At 33.1% G+C, this 27,234-nt stretch overlaps 1 protein-coding gene across 4 annotated transcripts in view; it reads left to right on the top strand.

Moving 5' to 3' along the window:
• LOC118203910 (ras-related protein Rab-37-like) overlaps window positions 1-27,234 on the top strand; it is a 452,520-nt gene that overhangs the window by 420,208 nt on the left and 5,078 nt on the right. For 2 of the 4 annotated variants that reach the window (XM_085823505.1, XM_085823502.1), the window contains exons 7-8: window positions 882-958; window positions 5,902-14,084. In XM_085823505.1, the coding sequence (XP_085679631.1) occupies window positions 882-958; window positions 5,902-6,016 (192 nt within the window). In that variant the 3' untranslated portion in view covers window positions 6,017-14,084. Of the gene's footprint in view, window positions 1-881; window positions 959-5,901; window positions 14,085-27,234 lie in introns of those variants that run through there. The other 2 variants (XM_085823503.1, XM_085823504.1) reach the window with 1 other exon arrangement.

Raw genomic sequence — 27,234 nt, 5'->3', positions numbered from 1 at the left:
CTTAAGTCTTATTGATTATGCTTTGTATCATCGCCTTTCCTATTCACTAGACTTTTTCTCCCTCAGATTTTCATCTGTTCAGGTCACTTTAAAATTCTCTGAACAACCTGGACTCTGTCGAAGACTGTCAAACAGTACGTCGATAGTTTCTTCGATAATAAACCTAATGCTATTTTTAAAAAATGATTTGAAAGATTCTCTTATAAGGTAAATTGTGCGCCCTTTCTGCAAATGTGTATCAAATATTTTCTAGGATATCCGAGAAATTCGAAGGCTGAAATAATAGCAAAATACAAATAAAAATAATAATAAAAAGAAATGCAGGCAAAACATAAAACGAAATTTACTATGCGAGAAATCTGTTTCTACATAGATGCATAATATTTTTCAGTACAACTCTAGATTGCATTAACCGCGTGCTTAAGAATGCTATCAGATAAAGTATGTTACATAAACTGATTTCAAATTTTTTCTGGACTACTAATCCCTTTACATTAGAATAGTGGGAACAGGAGTGTCATTGCAGCACCATAGAAGCCTCTATAATATCGCACTTCAGTCCCATTGTGAGTCCAATGATATTAAAAGTATTTTGTTGCTGTGTTATGCAATCACGGAATTCGAAATGGTAGTCAGTAAGTAGCTTATGACTATCAAGTTTTTGTTTTCCTTCAGAAATCAACCTCAAACACGTTAACATTCTCTTCGAAGTGTTAACAACATACAGAAGCATTCCACTCGAAACTGCGGTTGAGAATATATCTAAGTAAGCAATGTTAATCAGCATTTCAAAGAGTATTATTTATGTTAACTTTATCAAAATGTCCAGTTCAAACTTAAATAATTTAATAATAAAGTCCATCGAAACTTTTATTTTCCAGGAGTATGGAGTTGCGTTTATGGAAACGAGTGCCAAAACTGGAATCAACGTAGAGCTTGCTTTTATGGCTGTAGCGAGGTAATTATAACTCTGCTACTTTATATGCTTGAAAGAGTCCAAAACGAATACCAAATTACTTATAAATAAATAGTGATTAAAGGGAAGGAGTAATCATCCGAAAATTTCTTAATTATCACAGTTATTTACAAAATGTAGAATCTATGTTCATTTATTTAAACACTGGATTAAAAATAACTGAAGTAAATTGTGTAAAAGTAAAAATTCAAATTAAATATTGCATTAAGTGTAATTAAAGCATAAATCAAAATATTCGACTCTTCTTTGATAATTTATTTATTATTTTTTAAAAGACTTTTAATTCTGATTACCTAACCATAATATAATTTTAAAGCAAGTATGCTTTTCATAAGTGATTATATCATATATATATATATATATATATATATATGCTTTATTGTTTCATATGAGTAAAATAAAGTTTAAAAGACGGAAAAAGAAAAAATTTAAACAATTTGAATACTAAAAGCTAAAATAATGATTAAAATGAGAAATAAACTTTAAAAGTTTGGAAATAACATTTAAAATTTTTTTTAATGTTTTGCTAATTTTTAGGAAGATTGCAGGAATACTTTAGCATTATGCTTATATTTAGTGCTTTTATTTTAACAAGTTAGATGATATTGTGCTTATTCTATGCTTTGTGAGTCTATTTTATATGTTCCTTGCTTTCATGTTCGTTTCCTTGAAGAATGATGGATTTAGGCTTAATTGATAGAGTATTAAAAGAAAAAAAAAGACATATCTTCGTTTACAAGACAAATATTTTTTATCTCGAGTGATGGATGATGATGGAAATAATTCAAACTATTCCTTTTCGAATAAAAAACAATGTAATTTAAGACATCTTTTCATCAAATATCTTATTTCCTTATTCCTTTTGAATAACCTAAGTAAAAACTATAGAAATATTTGACAGTCATTTGATGTTTTAAATATAATTTATCGGTACTTACAATTTAAAAATTCTTTAACTGTTAGAGCACACACAAAAAAAGACACAAATTAAGATTAGAGAGACGCGTTGTTAATAATTTCGTTGTTGGAGATTTTCAGGAATTCAAACTTTCGAAGTGCCTCTACTGCTTAGAATTCCATGTCGAAAGTGAGATTCATTCTTGACTTGGGAGACGAGAACAGATAAAAAAAAAATAGAAATTATCTGTATAAATACACAATTGGCATGTTCCTTGATCAACGTACGATCTTCTTCATCAGTTTTGGACGCTTTCTATATAGACTACTAGTTTAACTACTGCAAATCCAGGCATTGTTTTTCAAGTCAATGAGTTGCAAGAAAAGATAACTAGCACAAATGTTAGTTTAAAAAATGTTTAGATTTTTTTATAGTAAATATCTTCCATGAAGGATAATCCTCCATTAAATATTTCATATGTTACTTTATGGCAGTATATAAAGACTAATGACCAAACCTGAGCTTTTATCTCTTCCTATTATTTCTTCATTTCAGGCCTTTACTTTCTTATTCTTTTGCAATCAGTGTAAGTTTCTATCTTCCTCTAAATATTTCTACACTATTATTGCTTTTCCTCAGTACCAGGTTTTTCTTTTTTCACTTTTTGCTTGCAAAGTTCTCTTTCTCTTACGCTGTCTCTTTCTCTTATTTATATTTACCACAAGTATCTTTGCGTACTCAGATATTAGTCTCACGTCTCTTAAGGCAGCAGTTTGCACTTAAACACATTTCTGCCATTCTGATGGATATATCTCTGTAATCTCAAGTTACGACTCTAGAAGAGTTTTCGGGAATTGCGTCTACGTTTCTGCTGATTTAGTTTGTTTACTAACTAACACTTAAATCAGCATTCTTTCCGCATTCTTTCAGTAAATTATAACATAATAATTTCTATATGTTTTATTGCTTAAATAATAAATTAAATTTGAAGTAATAACTGGCTTATATTGGACATACAAAATGACAATTTTCTAGAGTGCCTTATATATTTTAAAATATTCTTTCAACTGTTTTCGGGAAATAATATAGTTACAATAAAAAATATAAAAACTCATCATATGGAAAATTTTTGCTTTTGAGGTATTTCAAATATTTTATCAGTCAAAAATAAACTACAACAGCGGTTTTATGCATCTTTCCGTATAATAATCAAGACACGTATAATTCAGTTGATTTTTGATGAAAATTTCGTCGTTTGAAGTTGGTATTAGTGTTAATTACCAAAGCTATTTTCATTTCCGATCAGAACATAACTCAATATATTGTGCTCAAAGCTTAATTACCTAGATCTTGAGATACATAAAAAGGTTTTTCATCCACTGACAGAAGCACAATACAGAGAAGATATCGGATAGAGCAGAAGAGAGTTTATTTAATTAAAGAATACGTATTTTGGATCTTCCAAATTTGAAAGTACGACTAGCTAAAGCTGCCCTTTATCCATCCTGAGAACTAGAATCCAACAACAGGACAATAAACATAAAATATGTTTTAGATATCCATTTTTCTAGATAGATATGTTCTAGATATCCATTATTGGCTTCTGTTAAATTTTAGGATCACAATCTACCCCACAAAGCGGGGCCAATTTGCATATTTTGCAAGGGCAGTATAGTTTAAGATACATTCTCTAACTTTTATCACCTTCTGGCAAGAAGATATTTTTTAAACGGAGAAAACTATAGCAGTCTTTTTAACTAACTATTTCTTCAGTAGCTATCTACGGTCAGTTTTCATTGACCATTTATCGTACACCAATCTTTTAAAATAAGTGCCTTCAAGGATATTACTTTTACAACTTCCTTTTGCTCCACTGGGATTTCAGTTTGAAAAATTAATCCATATAAAGCACTACGATTTCGGCTACGATCCTTTGTTATAAAAGACAGTAGTTTATTGCGCCCAAGGCTGTTTTTCCTTTCAAAATGGAGGATGGTTAGAACATAAGCCACTGATAATTGTCAATGCGCCGCAAGTTCAAAAAAAAAATTATGTCAGCGACTTTTCCGGACGGTGACCATGGTTGGATCACTGTAGGCTCTGCCTTTTTGCTATCGATCATCATCTCTGAGATACCGAAATCCTTCGGCAAAGATAGCGATTCAGACCAAATTTCCTAACGCAGTTGTATACATGATGCTTTAATTACAAAGTCTTGTCAACAATTACATTATTATTACATTTCTTTTATCTTATCATGACACTTATCTTGAAATCGGACTATTGATCTAAAACCTTTTATCGGATATAGCTTTTCTGAACTATTTTGTACAAGTAACGGCAGATAGTTTTGGCTAATGCTGACTTAAGAAACATCTTTAGCTGAGTCTTTCAAATATTTCGGTGGTAGCGTTGCGTTATGTTACATTATCATGTTTTTATTAGTCATGTGACCTGGCTAATGTCATCACTACACATTACATAAGATATTTAATTGACCTTCTGCTTAAATAATCAACATGCAAAGTTTTCCCATTCAGTACGTAATAAGATCTTTTTCTTTTAAATTATAACCGCATTGCTTAAAAATTGCGTGATTTAAAAGCAATAAATGTTCTTTTTAATTTATCAAATTCTTGTTTTTTAGAAATATATTTAATTAATATAATTTAAAATGTGTTTATAATATATCAGACTGATTATTTTTGTGAACCTTTGCAACTTCTTTATAACTACTGATAAAATAATTCTACAACCATGCTTTACGGATATGGTGTTAGAAACATGATTATTATGCACTTTATCTAACTTCGCCATTGCATTTATTTTATTTTGGGAAAAGTCTTTTTTCTATTAACTACAAAAGAACAGCGGTCGTCAACCGGTGGTCCGTGAAAACATTTTGATGGTCCGCAGAAAAATTGGGACATTATTTATATTTTTATGAAGATTCGGTTCAAAAATTGACGAGTAACAAAACCTATTATGGAATATGGATCATACTTTTTTTTTTAATTTTTAGCTACTACTTTTAGTGAAATTCCTTCTTCCTTAGAAATTCAACTTTTTGGCTACTTTTGCAGGTGTATCTAGCTACATTTGAGAGTTGGTATCAATGGATATACTGCTGTTAACAGTATTAGCGCGAACTGAAATTCTCTTTCCTTTTGAATTACAAACATATGATGTTGTGGTCGTTAATAACACAGTTTTTCTCCATGTCAATAGGCATCTTGATGTATTCTTATAAGAACCATCTGCATTCTTGTTTATAATTGCCTCACTGGAAGTTTCCGTTTTTGTTTTGTCTAACTGTTGATCGATGTCGCCACTGCTGAGTAAGCGATGATGATTATGTTGACAATAATTAAAAATTGGCGGCATAACACTGTCAGTTTATTGATATCGCTTTGCCTTTGCTGGTTTGTTCTTGCTTTTCGTGAAGTTCCTTTTGAGTGATTTGGAAATGTAAAGCTTTCTGTACAAAAAGGTAAGATTTTTCTAATTTTCATGTAATTTTTCAGTGTGAACGAAATATGTGTAGTTTGCTGATTATTATTGTATAAATGTATTTACCTTTTTTAATTCATATTAGTGGTCCGCTAAATATAGAATTATATATGTAGTGGTCTGTGAAGTTCTAAGGGTTGACGACCGCTGGTCTAGAATATAACTATAAGATGAGAGAATAGAGAAAAACTGCCTATCATATCATTTCCCATGATGTACGCTTTTCCTTCAAATATGATTTTAAGGGAAGTTGTTTTACATCCATCATCCTTTCTTTCATACAAATATATGCAACTTTCGCAAATTAAAGATATTTCCCTTTCCCACATCGGCCGCCCGGGGCTAACCACATCAAAAGACTTCTACTAAAATCCATCATCCTTTTTCGTAACGGCAGGAAAGAATTAAAAAAAGAAAAAGAAAGAAAACCCTCAAAGAGGGAAGAAAGAGAACTTTGTAATCGATAAACGCTCCCGACCGAAAGCGAAAGCACAATAAATAAGATTTTCTTTTCCAGAGAGTTGAAGCACCGCCAGAGCTACCAGACCAACCAAGAATCCAAGTTCAACGTCAGAGAGTATGTTAGACAAGAAAGCACGAAAAGCAGTTCTACAGGGACTTGCTGCGGATAAAAGCTTCTCGGAGCGTCGTTTCTATGGTTACCGAAACAATTCCCGTGGTCTGAAGCGTGCCTGTGTCAACTCAATCCGGTTCGGAAAGGATGGCAACAAGAGGAAGAAAAAAAGTTGCTGTTTTGCTTTTCGTTGCGGTTTTATCGTTTTGTCACAAAAGCACTTTTTTTTTTTTTTATTTTCTTTGCCTTCTTTTCTTTTCTTTCTTTTTTTTTTTTTTTTTTAATATATCTGTGTCTTTTATTTATCATTGTGGGAAATAAATGTAGAATTCGAGCTTCCGTTGGCAACACGTTAAAATCATGCCCTAGAGAATCAGACTTTTGTTTTTAAAGTAATAAAATCTCTCAAAATCGAAGCAATGGAAAACTGAATCGAATTTATTTCTGTTTTCGCATGTCAAAAGTGTTCATCTAGTCTTCCGCAGTATTAAGCAGTATTTTTCAAACTTTTCTTCCTGACATTCCATAAAAGTTTGCCTCTGTATTCTTGCTGGAAATTAATGCAACTTTTATGTTTTTATTTTTCTCTTTTCTTTTCTGAGTAAAATAATTTGCTGCCAAACCTGACCTCTAAGTTATCGAATTCTAGCAATGCTTTCCAACATTTTTATATTGACTTCAACTGAAAATTTATGTTGGGTGAAATAACATAACTAACAATAAAAGCAAATTTATAATAGATCTAAGAGAAGTATATTAGCATGAACTCTGAAATATAGACAAGCTTATTCCTTTCCTGAGGCTGAATTCAGATATAAAAGATGCTATCATTTCCTAAAATAATTTGTTTTTAGTTTGCGTTCGATGTTTACATGTGCCTTCATTTATCTCAACATTATCTACTGTTTAATAATTAATAAAATATTTTAATGATAAAATTCCACGTTCCATTAGGTAATTCTAATTCATTAACTTGTTTCTGCCTCTTTCCCTCTCTCGTTTTCTTTTACTCTTTCGATTTTATGCATTTTTTTGGTATTATGTCTAAGTGATCAACTGATTTATAATTTTATTTCTGGCATTAATAAAAAACGTTTTAACGAAAATTTAAATAGCAATAATATATTTATTTTGTAATATAATTTAAAAAAGAATATGTAAAGAAAGAATAGTATAACAAGCTTTTTTTTTTTTTTTTTTTTTTTTTTTTTGGCGATTTGGAACAATTAACATTCAATATTCACAAATATATCACCCCTTTATTGCAGTGAATGCATACTTTTTCATCAATGTTGCCATCCCGTACTTTAAAAAAAGTATAATATTCTAATTTTACACTTAGTTATCCACAGAAAGCACGTCTTAATGAATAATTTATAATATACTGTTGAAATAAATAATGAATTTTTCCCAACAAATTTTGATCTGACTCTGTGTAATTGAAATCATTTATGGTATAATCACGCAGACGATGATTAAAAATTAATAGTATATTTGACTAAATGCCCCTGAAAAAAAAAATTATACGTAAATTACTGTTTTCAGATTTGATAAATATGTGATAAAAATGTCGGTCACTTTTCTATGGTCTGATGATTCACTAAAGCACAAAAATGTTTTTTCTTTAAGATATGTAATATCTACATTGTAATGAAATGCTGAGTCCATATTAAAAGCACGTCACTCATATCTTAGCTTAAATTATGTATGCAGTCTCTTTCAGGGTCATAGTTTTACATATATGTTTAGAAACCTATTTTATGTAAATATGGCAATGTATTCTAAGAAACGTAGTATCAAAGCTTTTACATCCTTTCCAAGGATGGGATTTCACAGAATTATTAAACATCAAGATTCATGCAAAAATTTTATTTTTCATTTCATTTTAAAGTAAACATTGGAGAAGTTTATTGTTATTATATAATATTTTTCTTTTTGGAAGCCGAATTATCTGCATTTTTTTATTCCCACAAAATTATCGTCATTGCAGTCTAAATTTGAAATTATTATGAGGTCACAAAATAAATCTCGTATTTAAAATAACGACTAGATAAAACTCGTGAAATATTTCATATAATTTTACTGCATGAATTTTACATTGTGTAGCGTTTTCGAATTCATATGTATTAAATTGTAAATTGAGAAGGACAGTAATTTCAGGGAAAAGATTTTTTAAATAAATTCTGATATAAATTAAAAGGAAAAAAGAAAGAAAAGAAAATCATAACTAAAAAAAACAGAACAAATAAAATTTTGCGCTGAATATTCTTATGTACCAATAGCAGAAGAGCTATTAAGTGTACTAAAATTTCTTTCATGGAATATGGCAGTACTAAAGTATCTAAAGTAGCACTTAATAGCTATATTATTAAATATAGACATTAAGTGTAAGTAATATTAAATATTAATAATTATTTAATATTTATTAAGTGATAAAAATATTATTACATATTGATTATGTAATAATATTGAAATAAAATATTTTTGATTGTATACTGATTTTATATTTACTAAAGAGATACTGAACAAAATTTCATACTAAGTAAAATTCTAAATTACATTTTTAAAGAAATAAGACTAGAATTATCTTGCATAGAAATATATTACTAGACTAAATATAGAATAATATAGAATGAAAATGGGACTAAAAGTAGAATAGAATAAATTATCTTATGCTATAAATTTTTGCACACAGCTTTCTAAAGTAACAATGAATCTCACCTTAAAAAAAAGCATTTATAAAACACCCTTTTTCCTGAAACCTTTGCCTAGTCGTAAACCTGAGAATTTTTTATAAATAAATGATTGTTTTCAAATCTAATAATCATGTGATAAGAATTTTGGTCACTTTTATGTTCTGATAATTCATTGAAGTACAAAACATTTTCTTCTTTATATGTATTATATGTAAACATTGCTCTGAATTATGTGCTTTAAAACATGTGATTATTAAATAATACTGTGACTATACTAAATCTAGTTTTCGTGGCTATAAAATTGTTTGTAAGTTGCTATGAAAATAAAAGTAATTATTTTTTCTGCAACTCTTTTTCTGATCTAGTCTATATAATCGACAACAAAGTTTTGTCATAACTGAAGTGTCTAACTATTATTTATAGTAAAAGTAATATAATTCTAGTAGAACCCCAACTATGTAAGTTAATGTGAACCGATGATAATTTATAAATTTATAAATGTAAATTTGACATATGTAAAAAGTTTCATTAAATCGTATATATATATACATTTAAAGAATATTTTCATATCTTGTTAAATTTAATTTTGTAAAGAATATCACATATTCATCCTTATTTTTATAGCGTATCATTTATATGGCTAAAATTAAAAGTGCGTATTGTTGTTTTTACGTTTTAATGAAAATAATTCATCTCATAATGAAAGGAAAATGACTGAAGCTACCAAAAGCAAATCATTTTGTAATACATTTTATCATTTTGAGTTTCTTAAAAGTTTCCTTCATTTTTTTAATCGTTCATTTATTTTTGATATTGATATTTGATTTATAATCATAGGAGATTCAATCGGTTAAAAAGTAACTTTATCTGTACATCTGGAATAACATTTTGCAATCAGTGTTATTTTATGCCATTGGTGTAATGAATAAAATACATTTCTGTTTCGGTATAAATACATCGATTATTAAATTTCTTCTTATAGTTCTTATGTACATTATCGTTTGCTTCAGAAATAAAATCCAATGCAGACTTTTATTTATGCAGACTAATATTATTATAGTATATTTATTTATGCAGACTTTTATTTATTAAATACTTCTTTTCTTAAAACTTTATTCAAATATAATTCTTCCTTTCAAATAATAACGCACTTTTTATTTTATATAAAATAATGTGCTTTTGTATATTTATATTAATGTGCTTTTTATTCATATTGGTCATAGCTTTCAAAATTGAAATTATCTTGTATGTGTTAGAATGTGTTAACTTTTATTATCATTTAGACTTAAGAGTCATTCTGTTTATAACAAAAGATGATAACTTTTGTTTTTAATAATAAAATTCCTTTCTGAAGTGTTAAAACGGAAAGATGAAGTTTTCGGAGTGCAAAATATTTTTGGTCTTTCCTCGCTCTCCGCAGTCCTTTCAATATAAATTTATCAGCGATTATTACTATTGTCTTCCTGATGTTCTCAATTTAAAAATACTGTTCAAATTGCAATGAAACCATTTCCATGAAAAACCTTTGTAGCTATTCCAGGTGCATGGTAAAGTTTTATATTACCAGTTACAACATATGAATTGTTTACTTACATATTCTGTTTGGGCATCCTCAGTTACTTGGGGTTCTACTGAATTCAGATTAGCACATTAGTAAATTCAAAACAATACTTATTTTCATCAATATTTTATTTTTATCTAGATAGTAAAATACCAAATCGGTTACGGAAGCAAATTAACAAGTGCTTACAAAAGCGCACAAATTCTAAAAGGTATACAATTATTTATATTTCACGTTCTTGATATTTTAGTACAAGTAATGATATTTTTTAGCTTTAAGAGGAAAGTTAAGTAGCCATAATGGACTTATATTTTTTATTTTCCGAAATTATTATAAACTGCACCTGCTCGAATAGTCAGATGCAATAAAATGTTGTTTCACTGCAAAAAGTTCCGTACGAAGTACTGCTTTATAATGTTGTTCTTTGTACAACAGTGTCTGTGTTCATCAATAACTGTATTTGTTATAAAACATATTTTATGTATACATGGATGTTGATGTAAAAGATGTATGCCTTTGAAAGAATATATGATTCGATTCTATGTGATGATGTATTTAACTTTTTATGTAAATATATAAAATGATAATGAGATTAGAATTCATATGAGACATGTGCAGATATGCAGTAATCTCACGTCATATCGTTTAGCACGAGAGGTATTAAAAAGTGCACTATAAGGAGTGAAATATTTTTCGATTATATACACATTTCTTCTTTAAAAAAAATACACTTTTCAATTTCTTTTAAGCTTTGCTTCGCGTGCTTTAATTTTAATTTTATCTAATACATTTTATAAGATAATTATCTAACGATTATTTTGTATAAAAATTCCAATTTCATTAAAATGTCTCTGCGTACTTTAAGTTTTAATATTATATTTATATTCGTTATTAATCAATTATTTGTCTCACTAACGAGTCAAAATATATTATTGTGCTTTTACTGCATTAAAATATATAATTTATCTATAAATGTTTATGGTTTTTAACTCATCAAATGTGTTTTGATTATTCAAACTTTATTATTCCTTATTTTATAATATTTGTTTCAATAGCTAAAAACTACTAACTAATCACTGTATATTATTTAGCGTACAATTTAATTAAATCAAAATATAGAGATTAATTAGTGTGGACTATTATTTACTATATTAGTCAAAATATAAATAATTAATTAAACTCTGCTACGAAATTCGATACTTTTATAGCTAACTACTTTTTTAACTTTAATAAATTAAACATTTAACTTCAAACGTAATTAATTATTAAGTATAAATTTAATATCCATTTTTTAATTATTATTCATTATGAAGTGAAACTAAAATATTTAAGAGGAATGTCAATCAGCTATGTAAAAGAGAAGAATATAAAGGATTTTTTCTTTAAATAAATATTCGAGAATTCTAGAATCCAAATTTATGTAGGGTGATTCTAAATTGTTTTTACAAATTAAGAGGGGTGATAGTACTCATCCAGATGAGCAAAAATTACCATAGAACATAGGGTCGTATTGCACTCTGAGAGGCAGAAAAGAAGAATATTAGAATTCCAATCTGAACTTACAACAGTGTTGGGAGAGCGAATGAACGAGACCAAATGTTACAAACAACCAATCAGTTTCGTTACAAACTCATAGAGAGTGCACAAAACGAATAAAACCGAAAACTTGGCGTTCGAGTGTTAATTAGAGCTGAGACTTTGATGGCTAACACTCAAATGCACATCTTTGTTTGGCAAGGTCTCAATCTCGCAAATGATCGCAACAAGTTAATTATCTAAATTATTAGGGGGAAATTATCTATTAAAGGGAAAAACTACTTTGATATCAAGTATCAAGGCAGCAGTTGTTTTTCTGTTAGCCATCTTCTACCCTGTCTTACTCCTGGACTTACTCCGCTGCGCTCACTCTACTTGAAGCGCCCTTCTCTGGGAGACGAAGTTCTGACAGCTGGAACGCAGCATGAGCTTTTTAAGTTAATCTCGGCATGCATCGGACATTGGAGTTAGTTGATAATATTCAACTCTTGATTACATAATTAACTTGTTGCAATCGTTTGCGAGGTTGAGACCTTGCCAACTAAAGATGTGCATTTGAGTGTTTGCCATCAAAGTCTGAGCTCGAATTAACACTCGAACGCCAAGTTTTCGATTTTATCCGTTTTGTGCACTCTCTGTGAGTTTGTCACTAAACTGATTGTGCAACATTTGGTCTCGTTTAGTCGCTCTCCCAGCGCTATTGTAAGTTCAGATTGGAATTCTAATATTCTTCTTTTCTGCCTCTCAGAGTGGAATGCGACATTATGTTCTATAGTAATTATTGCTCATCTGGATGGGTACTATCACCCCTCTTAATTTGTAAAAGTAATTTAGAATCACCTTGTATATGATACTAATGTTATTATTTCAAGCACAGTGTCAAATCAACTAACATTTGCTGATACCTGCGAAGATAAAAATGTTTCATTCAGAAAAATAATTTAAGTACACTTTTAATTTATTTTCCTTTAAAAAATTAGTTATTCCGCACTTTTAGACAGAATTGCCACCAATCTCGATGTATTTAATCAATGAATGTATCGCTCGGAACATTCTTGAAAATCGCCTGTCCTCAGACATCCAGCTGTTTCTAAACTGCCTTAATGACATCACATTGGACCTGTAGTTATTTCTACTAGTACGTACTTTGATTGAGAGAAAGAAAAAGAAAAATAGGGGTAAAGTATCAAAATAAAATGATCTAGAACAAGATCAGTTATCGAGAATTTATATGGACCACACCAACATGATCTTGTCCACCGCATAATGAACAGAAAACATCTTAGCCTTGGTGGAAAAGATCGTGTTACTTTAAGTTAGTACTGCATTAAGATTACATACATACTACTATATTACATACTTTTAGAGGCTCTAAGCACTTCCACATACACTTATAATACAATTCCTAGTTTTTCATCATTCGTCCTGTCTCGATTCTGGTTTAGCTGCACCATACGTTCCATAGTAAAACCGGCAATGAGGAAATTTCTCTTTTCCTTGATGCCCCAAACGTGATCTTGTTTCGTTTAACCGTTGATCTAGTTCTGTTGGAGATGATATATAACACAAGAGATGAAAAATGTGCAAGTGAGCTTCGAAGCAGTTGGTATAGGATTAGAGAAGTTACTTTGGAAATTGGCACCAATATAATATAGCAGGATATGATTTGAAGAGGCTAGGGTATTTTTGAGCCCGTGGTCATTTTGGCCGTGAATATTACGATTCTTTTAAAGAAATGCATCGACAGCGCGGCAATTTTGTTGTAAACGTGTTGCAAGTTAACAAAAGTACCGAAGGAAAAAAATTACTTGCGTACCTGAACTATTTTTATGAGCTGAAATCTAATTTGGCTTTCTCGCGTAATTTATGTCATTCTGACTGAATTTATATATAAATTTGTGTGATAATTCTGAAGAAGCTACGAAAGTTAATTTTTTGCGAAAATCTTTCTCAACTTGATAATAATCTTATTGAACTACGATATTGCAGTCGTTCATTTCTAGCTTTAAAAAACATGGAGTGCATTGAAAATGTGTGTACAAGTACTGTAAGAAAAGAAAGGAAGAAATCATGGAGATTAAAAAAAATGTTCATGTGCATATGTAACATGGGGACCAAAAATTTAAAGAAAAATGGAGATTGGGTGGAAAAAAATGGTTTTCAATGAGCAGAGAATTTGAAATTCGCGATCTCAGAACGATGGGTTTACTGCATATCCCATGCAACTGATTTAAACTTTATTGTGTTAACTGTGAAAATGTAAATGGAATTGAATATGTATTAAAATATATCTTCTAATGTAATATAGATTAATAAAGCAGATGTATTTATGATTGATTCTCTTATCTGTCTATGAAAACAGTTTGATACCAAATCAGAATAGAATGCTGATTACGTTTATAGTCTATGTAGAAAAAATTTATAATTTGTCTATACTATAATTAAAAATACATATTATATATCTTGCATTCCATTATAACAATGCATTTAAATTAAATCACAGCAAAAAACAAGAAGATTTAATAAATTTTGTTAATTAAATGGAATTAAATCCAAAATTCATCAAAGGTTTCAAAAATGTATTACGAATCGGACAAATGGGTTCAACAGAATACTATTTCCACGGAAAGAGATTGGAAAGAAAGTTGTTTTTTTTGGGGGGGGAGGGTTGTTTAGGTCATCATTTCTCCGATAGTAGGCACTGCATGACGTCGACAGTAAAGGTATATAGGTATAACGACCAATATAGTATCGAAAACGTTTTAATGCCTGAAAGTACTATTCTGAATGTTGTCTTTGCTGTCGATTTTTCTTTCAACCTTCCTGGATGAAAAAAGGCCTTTGATAGATTTAGCTCCTTAGTTAAACCACCGGAAGAAATTACTTTCATAGATTTCTCTAAAAACATCTCTGAAAAGCTAAAGCTAACTACTTTGCTCGCGTGAAGAAAGAGTACATAAAATTCTACCGATTGACAATACTTAGTGAACTGCTTAGATTATTCCCAAACCAGGAAATCAAAACTGTCCACAAACACCGTTAAAGACCCGTTAAAATTGTGATTTAGAGACTTATATATTATACATATTTAAAAAAATCTATGCGCTCTCCGAGCTGGAAACTTTGACTAAATGCTACAGCAACCGGCTGCTCTACCATCATGCTGACCAGAGTGGCAATTTTGAAAGTATTATCTAGCTACAAACATTTAAAATTTCACAGCTTTCATATTTTAAATATGTAATATTGTTTTATATACACTATGTATATTTTAACCTGAAACGAAATTTTAACAAACCTGCGGTAAATTCAAAGGCATTTAGCAAACTTTAACTGTTCTCTTATATCTATTTCAATCATGAACGTACAACAGTAATTGAAAATCATATGGAGCAGTGGTTTTTAACCATAAACACTTCATGTACCCCGAAGAAATATGCATTAACTGGCGTACCTATTGTGTAGATAGATTGTAATGTTGCGCGCTCCCAACCTGCACGCAACAATAGTGGTGACTGCTATGAACTCGAAAGTATACAAAGTCTTGAGAAGGGTTTAAATCCCTTTTTATTCAACTTTAGAAATTACAGATGCGTGCTCTTGACGCTCACAAACTACGCCGACCCGGCGGTAAAATAAAAATAAGAACGTAAAAAAAAAGAATAACAACAAGTGACTAACTACGAGGCTCTCTAAACGTAACTAACCTAACCGCGTTCTAAAATACCGTTGACAATTCAGCAAATTTCTGAATATTACGTTGAAAGATTTAACAATCTACTGAGGCAAGCACACAGGCCGAAACGCGTGGTTCTTCAATTTCTAACTAGCCACCTCCACGCTCGTGAAGCAAGAAAGCACACCTTCGAACTCGTTTCCCTTCTATTTAACTCAGATTACTTCCGCTGACAATTTGAATACTTTGCGCGTTCTACTAAAATTTACATACTCTGGCATTGGCAATTCCAGGGGAAAGTAAGGCTTGACAGGAAAGATAGTTTAAACTTGAAATAAATATAAACCCTACATTTGCCGCTGCCAGAATTTGGTAAACTTGGAAGCAGGTCCTAGAAACGACCTGTTGAAAAGTTTCCACAATTCTGAACTAAAATTTAAGAGCCTCGTTTACATAAAAAACTGTTTCCTCACAAAAGATAGAATAAATTTCTGTAAATACTTATTTAACTCTCTCTTCCTACAGCAACCTTTCCTGGACTTCAGCAATCAATCTGTTCTCTTCCTTCCAGCATCTGGAAGGAACAAGTATCAGTATCTTTCTAAACACATTATAATTTATACTTTCTTGACACTGAATAAGTTTTTGTTTTTGAACGATTTATTGAATAAGATGATTGATTTATTGAATAAGTTTTTGTTTTTGAAAGATTTGTTAGATTTCAACGACCAAAGACCTTACTCGACATTCTACAACTCGATGGGCTATTTTAACATTCTTAAAATTCAAGTCTAGGTGGAGAACCCTACAAAACACATTCATTCTAAATTCCCCCTCATTCATCTTTAGACATGCAGGCTTTCGCTTTAAAGCATGATTTTATCTACAGTTTAATACTTAAATTTGAATTCATTTCTTTTGAGCATTTACTTTTAGCATCTAAAATTTTATGCTTCTAGAATAAATTCTGCTTTTACATAACTTTCAAGTATTTACGTATATTTACAAAATTCTAATACATATGCTTTTTACAATTTACCATAAAATGAATAAGAGAAAAACAAATTTTTACTTTACTCATTCTTCGCCAAGCTGGCGGCACTGAAACTAAATTTCTCGTTAATACAAGAATACGAAGTTATTTTTATCTTCGGCCAAATTTTGGCTTTAACATAACAGAATTAGTCTTTCAACCAACAGAAACTGCTTGTTCTTAGATTTTATACTTAAAGAAAATAATACTTTTGCCTTAGCTAAATAAAGTAAAACAAAACTAAGTCTCAACCGAGACAAATTGACTTCCGTCAAAACATAGAACTTCGTACTTACGCATAACATTTCGGAACAAAAGAAAAAAATTTATAGAAGATTTTAACTTATCTTTGAGTTTTCGATGATTGGAACTCCGACATCCTCTTCTGGCAGAACTGCTCCCACGTTATAGATTTCATCGACGTCAGTCGTCTCCTTAGTCGAGTGTCGTCCACGTTGGCTTCGAGTTTCGTCCACGTTGCTTTTTCTTTTTCGCCCTCCGCATGCTGGCCTCTTGGAGTGGTAGTCGTCGGGTTGCTGTCTTTTCCATTTTGCCCCTGGACGGCTGGTCTTGGTGTCCTCCGGTCTGGAATCATGCTTGAATTTCTTCTGTTGGTGGTGGTCTTTTCGTTCCTCCTGCTGTCTTATCGTTCTCGGGAACGGCGGCCTTGTTTGCACCTGACTCTCTGGCCCTGGAAGCGTTCTGCTTAATGCAGAATTTCTACTGCGATACGTTGTAAGTGGTGTTTTCCAAAAACTGTTATTAGTTTATAATATTCAACCTTGTTACTCTGGAGTCTTCCCCGCCGTGATGGTATATAATTCCGTTTGGTTCATGTCCGTGGTCGGAAGCCATCATAGCGGTGCACTCACTCACTCACTCTTTACCAAAGCTTCTTTACGCGGCGGCGTTGCTTTCTTGTATTTCTTAAATGCTGGAGTCTGAACGCTTTCATTTCTTCTTTTCGGTACCGTCGCATGACTTGTAGAAGGGCTAGGTTTCTCCTCAGTTCTCTGCTTCTTGGGTGGTGGAGCGGGTGACGTTACTTCTTGACCTTCTACTTCTTTTACGCTTGAGTCCTACAAGAAACTTTTAAGGATTTCAAAATCATTTTGATTATATTTTTTCACCTGGTCGGAAGTTGCTTTACAAATTTCCCCTCTCTCGTTCTTAAGGTACAATACGACTCCTTTGATTTCCTGAATTACACAGGGGCCTTCAAATTTTGGAGCTAACTTTGCAGTAAAATTGTCTGGGGCACTTGATAAAGAAAATTTCCGCTTCAACACTTCAACCCTAACTTTAAAATCTGCTTCACGGCGTTTTCTATCATAGTATAATTTTTGTCTATTTCTTGCCGTGTCCGAGCTTTTAACCGCCTGGTCAATGAGTGTTTGCACATCTTTTTGTTTAAATTCTTGCTCTCTTTGTTGCACAAAGAATAATTTATCTAATGGCGTAATTAACTTCCGTCCTAAAAATAATTCTGCTGGAGTTTTTCCCGTAGTATCGTGATTTGCTGTTCTTAAAGCATAAGCTAACTCATTTATGTAGCCATCCCAGCGCTTGTGATGTGTGCTAACATAACTTCGAATTATTTTTACAATGTTTCTATTAACTCTTTCTGCTATGTTTGCCTGTGGTCTATACAGAACCATTTTGATATGGCGTATGCTAAGTCCAGTGCAAATATTTTCAAATATTTGGCTAACGAATTCTTTACCGTTATCGCTAATGACTTTTATCGGTGCACCGTATTTTAAAATGTAGCTGTGTAAGAATGCATCTGCGACTGTTTTGGCTGACGCGCGTTTAAGTGGAACAATTTCTGTCCATTTTGAAAAATGATCTACAATTACTAAAAGAAAACGATTTTTATTTAACTCACTCTGGGGGAAAGGACCAAGAAGATCTATGCCTAAAATTTCATTCGGAAATGTAGCGCAAATGCTATTTAAGTACCCGGCCGGGCTGTAATTAATATCATTTATTAACTGACATTGATTGCAGGACCTGACATACGCAGTTACTATTTCGTATAATTGCGGGAAATATACCGCCTCGCGTACCCTTTTTAAAGTCTTTCTGACCCCTAAATGACCCGCTGTTTTCGCGTCGTGTAATTCCTTCAAAATGCTTAATCGAAGCGAGGCTGGGATGACTTGGTTTGTACTCGAGATTTTCGTTTGTTGTTTTCATATAAAATAATAAATTATCTATTATTTCATAGTTTTCTGCTCTATTTCTTATCGCATCGATATCTGTGTGCTCAAAGCTTTCGGGGTCTTTCAAATATGCATAGATACTTCCAAATTCAGGATCAGCTTTCAATTCAGCAATAATTGTTTCTCTAGAATCTAAAATTTTTGAAGTCAACACAGCGCATTTCAGTTCATTTCCTTCATCGTCCAGTTTTATACGAGAAAGTGCGTCAGCTACGTTGTTTTCCTTACCCGGTTTATATTTAATTATGAGATTATATTCTTGAAGTTTTAAAGCCCATCTTATTAACCTGGGCGTTAGGTTTGCCGAAATAAACTCGAAATTTGTGTACAGCCATTAATACGGCTAATATTTCTCTCTCTGTAGCTGTATAATTCCTTTGTGTAGGGTTCAACGTTTTACTAAAAAATGCCAAAGGATGGCCATTTTGCATGAGAACCGCACCCACAGCATAGTCCGACGCATCTGCTGCAATTTCCAGGTTTTCGTCCCTCTCCGGGAATTTCAAAACAGGGGCATTGATGAGCGCTTCTTTTAACCTTTCAAATGCGGTATTTGCTTCTGCTGTCCACGTGAATTTACTTTTCTTTCTTTTAATTACTAACAAGGGTTCAACAATATTAGCAAAGTCTTTTATGAATGACCGATAATCCAAGGAAAGAAGGGCGGTGTTGGGAGGTGGGAAATTCTTGATTGCTTTTACTTTTTAATCTTGAGTTTCTATACCCTTTTGCGAAATTTTATAACCCAGATATTTAAGTTCTTTAGTTGCGAACTTACATTTTGAGGCGTTAATTGTAAGACCGGCCTCTTTTAATAATTTAAAAACTTCTTCTAGATCTTTAATATGTTGTTCCAACGTACTACTCGTTATAATTATATCATCTAGATAGATTAAAGTCGATTTTCCTAGGACAGGCTTTAGAACAATGTCCATAGCTCTCTGGAATGTTGATGGAGCCCCACACAACCCACAGGGCATGCGAAAAAATGCATAAGTGCCCGATTTTGTTATAAACGCGGTTTTATGTATTTCTTCGGGTCTCATAGCTATTTGATAGTAGCCAGACGTTAAGTCCAAAATAGTCATGTATCTAGTAGATTTAATCTCTCTAATAATTTCCTCTATAACCGGCAAAGGGTAAACTGGGAATTTAGTAATACTATTCAGCTTTCGGTAATCGATAGCAAACCTCCTAGCCCTTTTATCCGAAGGAGGAAATTCGTTCTTTTTCCTACATAGTACGACTGGACTCGCGTACTCACTATTTATGGGCGTTATTATTTTGTTCTTTAACATTTCCTGAATATGTTCTTCTATAATTTGCTCTTTCTGTTTATCATAGCGATAAGTTTTAGACCTACAGGGTTTGTCGGCAGTTAACTGTATCTTATGCGTAACTATTTGACAACTACCAGGCCGTTCTGAAAACAAGTTTGAAAAAGTACTCACCACTTGCTGGATGGCTTGGCTTTCATGGTCATTCAAATGGCTAAGGTCAACTTGCGGTTGTTCCACTGGTTCCACCACCCTCCGATCCATCTCCAGCACGATAGAACTTTTCTGAAAATTGAGTTTGGCCTTCGCGGCTTTTAAAAACTCCATACCTAAAATAAGTGGATTTTGCAAGTTTTTTTACTACAAAAATTAATACTTTAAGGCTTTCGTTTTGAACTTGTATTTTTAAAGACAGTTTTCCGATACATTGACAAGTTTGTCCTTGCGCTGCTATGATTTCTGTGTTTTTATTTTTAAATAATCGTAACCTATTAAAATTCTTCTTAAAAAAAATATCACTCATAAAATTACCTTCTGCTCCTGTATCGATGAGGGCTTCTACTGGTACATCGCCGACCAGGACTTGTATAATTGGTAAATATGAGTTTTTTACGATGACCGTATTTAAGTATCTTTTTGAGGGTTTTTTCAAAACTTCCGGGGTCTGGACCCTCGCTTTCACAGGCCCCTCTACTCGTTTAAAGCTTTCCTTTCAACTTCTGTCTTCTGGGTACGCGGACGGTTGTTTTCAAATTTCTTTTTTGGGCCTTTACCTTCGAGCTTCGATGAGTTAGCTCTTTTCCCCATGAGAGCGGTTTGCATTTCTGGTCTGCTCATTTGAAGATTGCCTTCGGATACTTTGAGAATACGATGCCCCTCTAGCTTTTTCCGATATTCTGCGATTTTGGAACTTGACAGCCAATTCGAAGAGCTCCTGCAATGTGCTTGGGTTTCTAATTTCAAAGTAATCTTGAACCGCAGGTAGCAATCTTGGTAAGATTATTTCAATAATCTCCGCGTCGGGTTTCTTCCCATACAGCATATTCGTCAGCTTGATTTTTCGCAGAATAAAGTCCGTCAACTCTTCTATATCACGTTGATAAAAACTATATAGTTCGGCTTCTAGCCTTGCTCGATCTTTCACTATGGGGAAGGCCTTTAATAACGATTTTTTGAAATTTTCAAATGTATATGTCTGGCCTCCGAATTCCCCTAATAAAAATTTGCCTATATTCTTCCACCATAGCAAAGCCTGTACTCTTAGTGCAGATGTGGCGATGGCAACTTTTTGTCTTTCAGGCACAGGTAGAGCTGGAAGTGATTTTCAAGGCCTTCTAGAAATACCGCCACCGAATTTTTTCCGTCGAAATTGACGTTTGGCTTGATTGACGATCTCATCGTCTGGACCAGGTATCCAAATCCTTCCAATTGGCTTGCCATTTCTTGTTGTTGTCCAGCAGCTTCCATACAATTTTCGGCCATTTCAGTTCGACAAGTGTTCGGGCGCCAATGTAATGTTGCGCGCTCCCAACCTGCACGCAACAATAGTGGTGACTGCTATGAACTGGAAAGTATACAAAGTTTTGAGAAGGGTTTAAATCCCTTTTTATTCAACTTTAGAAATTACAGATGCGTGCTCTTGACGCTCACAAACTACGCCGACCCGGCGGTGAAATAAAAATAAGAACCTAAAAAAAAAGAATAACAACAAGTGACTAACTACGAGGCTCTCTAAACGTAACTAACCTAACCGCGTTCTAAGATACCGCTGACAATTCAGCAAACTTCTGAATATTACGTTGAAAGATTTAACAATCTACTGAGGCAAGCACACAGGCCGAAACGCGCGGTTCTTCAATTTCTAACTAGCCACCTCCACGCTCGTGAAGCAAGAAAGCAGACCTTCAAACTCTTTTCCCTTCTATTTAACTCAGATTACTTCCGCTGACAATTTGAATACTTTGCGCGTTCTACTAAAATTTATATACTCTGGCATTGGAAATTCCAGGGATAAGTAAGGCTTGACAGGAAAGATAGTTTAAACTTAAAATAAATATAAACCCTACAAGATAACGATAGCTAAACTTTACAAATGAAACAAAAACATAACATATAAATACAGTATTTTATGTGTATTCTGTGTGATTCGCTAAACGTGTTCAAAACTTCAGGGATAGGTAGATTACTTAAAGACGTTTCGGAAATACATAGCAATGTACGAGTGGAAACGCATTCACAATGTGCTAATGCGCAGAGAAAAAAAACACAAGAAATGGAAGAGAAAGAGTGGAAGAAAAAGCAGTTTCGGAAATGTATTTTCTGATGGTTTTTGATTTTTAAATCAGTATATAATTGTGCAATTCTTTATAAACTAAGAAACTTTGACTGTTTACGACTGTTTTACTTCTATCTTGACTTCGTATTTTACAGAGATTTATATTTGCAGCATGAGATTTATATTTGCAGCATATCGATTAACAATATTTTAATCATCAGATCCTCACTTTTGCGATATTTAGAGGTCGCAGTAAATGTTCAAAGTTACAACCCCCAGCTACGATACAAACGTGACATCGACGCAACATAGAATCATGGATTTTTTGGAATGCACTGGAGTCTCGCGGATGATCGCACTAGCGATGCCAATGCGCGTGACATGATCCTAGTCATTGGCAACGGGTGTTGCGTACACGAGGTTTTTCAGGTAACCCCAGAGAAAGATATCTAGGCAGGTCAGATCCGGTGAACGCTCAGACCAATGAACAGGACCGCCACAACCAATTTACCTTTAACCAAATGTTGAATTCAACTGTTGCCAACTGGAAAGCGTAAAATGGGCTACGGCACCATCATACTGGAACCACATATCTTTACGCTTAGGCTGTTGGATACTTTGCTCATCTAACAATCTGGGTTAGACTACCTCTAGAAAATCTAGAGCGTCCGTCCAGAGACGAACAGGCATGAGAGATGGGCCTATTAGGTAGTTGCCAATAATGACCGCCCAAACAGTGATAGAAAATCGGTGTTGTGTTGGATATGCTCGGATATTCCTGAGTGTGTCCAGCCCATACATTGTGTTATGCGCGTTGTAGTAACCTTCTCTGCTAAAGAATCTTTCATGGGTGAACAGGATAGCAGACGGAAAATGAAGATCCATCACCTTCTTCTGCTTGTACTATTCAACAAATTCAACTCGCGGTGTGAAATCAGCAGGAAGTAGTTGTTACACGCATTGCTCATGGTATGAATATATGTGGTTTGAGCGCAGGATTCTGCACATTCTGGGAAATAGCGAGATTGTAGTGATCGCTCATGTCTGACACGTGGATTCCTTCCTGCATAACGGAGCGGATACATCTCTTGTATTTCAAGTGTCTGTGCCATTCGCTCTGGATTCTTTTGACTTATCCCAAACGATCCTGCATCGTACAATCTTCGATGCAGGCGTAAAAACATCCGCTGATTCGAAATCCGCCTATTCGGGCACCTCTCATCCACTCTACATGCAAACACCGGTCCGCCCATTACAATCATCCGCTCCATATGATAGAAGCATATATAACAACTCTGAGTTACTGTTAACCAGAGAACTGGGGCTCCATTACCTAGCTGACATGGAAATGTTCCGTCCTACTTCGTCTGCAGTTAACTGTCAAATACCGAATGTCGTGGGAGGAAGTTTTATCTGTTTTCCGAACAACGCCTTAGAGCGCGCTACGACTGCTTTCCCATCCGTACATTGCTGTATTTCGAATCGTCTTTGAGTAACCTACCTCTCCCTGAAGTTTGCACATGCATAAGCAAATCGCCCATTATATGTGCGTGACATTTTGCCTTCTTGGATTATGTACATCGATATGAAATTTTAATAAATTATGCAAAATTCTAAACATTTTCTTAAGACTATTGGTGAATTTTTTCTCCGTTTGTACAATTTATCAAATGTTAGATTTGTTTTATATAAGTGGAATAACAAGTAATCTTTGGTAAATAGCATGTTCATGTATTTAAATTTGTAAAAATATCTGACATTCTGAAGTTCTGAAAAGCTGCTCCTTCTAATCCTCTACAAAAAATCGAGAGTCAGATTTAATAATTAGTAATTAGTAGTATTAAAATAGCCATGAACTTCTGTGAAAGATGGCAAATTGTTCATTGTTACAAAAGAAGAGTATCAAGTGAGCATGCATGTATTTCTTGGGGTCATGGTCAATGATTTTTTAAAGATTTTTTTTTAGTGCTTTTATGATAAATATATTAAAAGCAGTTTCGGAAATGTATTTTCTGATGGTTTTTGATTTTTAAATCAGTATATAATTGTGCAATTCTTTATAAACTAAGAAACTTTGACTGTTTACGACTGTTTTACTTCTATCTTGACTTCGTATTTTACAGAGATTTATATTTGCAGCATGCTCCCATGTGCGGGAGGCGTAGAGAAAGGATGGATAGACTGTTTTCTTTAATACCATTTTATTGAGAAGGGAACGATTGTATTAAAATTTTCAATAAGAAATCTTAAGCTTCCTAAATTTATTTCTAGGTTTGGAATTAAAAATGCGAATTTATTGAATATAATAACTAGATACGTAATGTCTTGCTTCCAGTGTATTCCTTCTTCAAATAATATGGGAATAGATCATACGCTAAGTTACTGTTTTTTACGAAATAGAACTGCATTTGATTTATTGTTGTTTACCGAAACTGCCCAATCTGCAAGACATGCATGAAATAATGCTGCAGTTAATTGTTATTGGCCGATTCTCTTTAATCAACTTCCACGTTGGATATTTAATTTTTAAAGCTATTAAAGATGAAAAATCGGTCTCAAAAATAAATTAGTAGAAATGTTGCCACCATAGCAATTATATTGTTATTCTATTCTATTCTATTAATTATCTTTTAACTCTTTGAATTTTTAACTTTGCAGCAAGGTTACAAGAATTCTACTGCGACGTATTGCAGGTTGAGAACTACTGATATAGGCTAAAACTATTCGAAAGTAATTTGCCGTATTTACGGGAATGTAATGCGCATCGTTTTTGGCCAAATGTAATATTCAAAATTGGGGTGCGCATTAGATTCGATGGCGCATTAGATTCGAGTGCAAAGTTCGCCGATGACGTCAACCAAATTTAAATCGTAACCATGGATTACTGTATTTGTCGACTAGATTTACCGTTACATTTATCGTTGACACATTATTGCATAGAGGATACAAACTGCAGAGTACGTAGTCACGAAAGGGAGGGCAAACAGAGGAGAATATCATATGACGCTAATTTCAAACGTAAAGTAATTCTTTATGCTGAAAAAATGGCAATAGAAAGGCAGGGGAGAGTTCAACGTAGCTGAGAGTAGTGTTCGCTTGTGGCGGCAACAGAAATTGGCACTGTTTGCAACTAAAGCTAGTAGAAAGAAATTCATTGGCTCTCGCAAAGGAAGACACCCTAAAATTGAAGAAAACGTTTTGGAATTTGTTCGTGAAAGGAAGAAAAATGAACAACCTGTAACTAGTGACACCATAAGAAATAAAGCAAAAGAGGAGGCTGAAGTTCTTGGAATACCGAAACAAGAGTTTAAGGCTAGCCGAGGATGGGTGGATCGGTTTATGAAGCGGATGGGCTTATCTCTAAGACGCCGTACAACAATATGCCAAAAGCTTCCTGCAGATTTTGAGGGAAAACTACTAACATTTCAGCGGTATGTCATCACACTTCGGAAGGAAAAGAATTTTTTAATGGGGCAAATTGGCAACGCTGACGAGACGCCAATTTGGTTTGATATGCCTCATAACTACACCATTACGGAGAAGGGGACTAAGGAAGTTATCATTAAAACTTGAGGATGTGTAAAACAACTCGTAACAGTGATGCTGGCAATAACAGCAGACGGGTGCAAACTTCCCCCTTTCTTAATCTTCAAACGGAAAACAAGCCTTAAAATCTCTAAGAATGAAAAGCTGTTCCCAGATGATGTCCTGATTCGAAACCAAGAGAAGGGGTGGATGACGAAATCATTAATGCTTGATTGGCTCCGAAATGTATGGGAACGCCGTCCCGGTGGGCTCTTCAATCCACCATCAATGCTTTGTCTGGACGCATTTCGTGGTTATCTCACCGACGACGTAAAAAAGAACACGTGCAGCCTAGGCAGTGATCTTGTAATCATTCCTGGAGGGATGACGTCTGTGTTACAACCACTGGACGTTAGTATAAATAAACCTTTTAAGAGGTACGTTCAGGCGGAGTACGAAAAATGGTTTTGTGAGCCAAACCGTGAATTGACCTCGATAGGAAAAATTAAGCGTACTGCACCGCACATTGTTGCACACTGGGTTTCTGCTGCCTGGAAAAGCATCGAAGATACAATGATTGCGAAATCTTTCAAGAAATGCTGCATTTCAAATTCATTGAATGGCAGTGAAGATGACGTGCTCTGGAACGCCGAGGATGACGAAAGAAGAAAGGAATCTGCTTCTGACGAAGAGAGCTGCGAGGATTCTAGTGATGAAAACATTAGTGAATAAAGACGATTACTATTAATCACGGTTTGTAGAAACTGTTAGCTATAGAAATGTTACGATTTATTTCATGTTCATATTTTATGATAGATACCGTATATACGGTAGTGGTAATGAACAATGATTGTTTCACATAACAATAGCCCACTAATAGGTTAATTCTATGTTGTGCTACTTTATGTATAAATTCATTGTATAAAATATGATATCTAAATTTAAATAAAATTATCATACCATTGATTGATAGTTTATATACAAATCCATTTTTGTATAAAATAAGATTAAATAAATTTCTCATACCATTGATGCGCATTACATTCGCCGAAAAACATTTTTTTTATTATTTAAAGTTTTAAAATGGGGATGCGCATTAGATTCGATGGCGCATTAGATTCGCATAAATACGGTACTATATTACCAATTAGTAATTTCAGATAATCTCTAATTTTCTTTTTGTGTGTGTGTGTGTGTTTTCATTTACATCTTTCCAAGCACTCTGTCATTTCTTATAATCTCTATTATCCTCAGTAATCTCATTACCACACTATAATCTTTTATCATATTAACATTTAATTCCCCCTAAGCGGCTAGAAAACTGCAAAGTATTTGAGTTTTTGCTTTAATGCTTTAATCACATATATTTTTAATAAAAAAAATGCAGCATTTCCTTAATTTTGCAAATGACAAAGAAATATTTTTGAGAGCATTTTTGGAAAGTCCGTTTCTTTTAAATGTCAGTAACAATG

Source organism: Stegodyphus dumicola, chromosome 9 (genome assembly GCF_044657685.1).
Source record: "Stegodyphus dumicola isolate Sdum_Otavi_A_Nest chromosome 9, ASM4465768v1".
NCBI lineage: Eukaryota > Metazoa > Arthropoda > Arachnida > Araneae > Eresidae > Stegodyphus > Stegodyphus dumicola.
The sequence above is the reverse complement of the archived record's forward strand: the minus strand, read 5'-3'. Positions and strand labels throughout refer to the sequence as shown.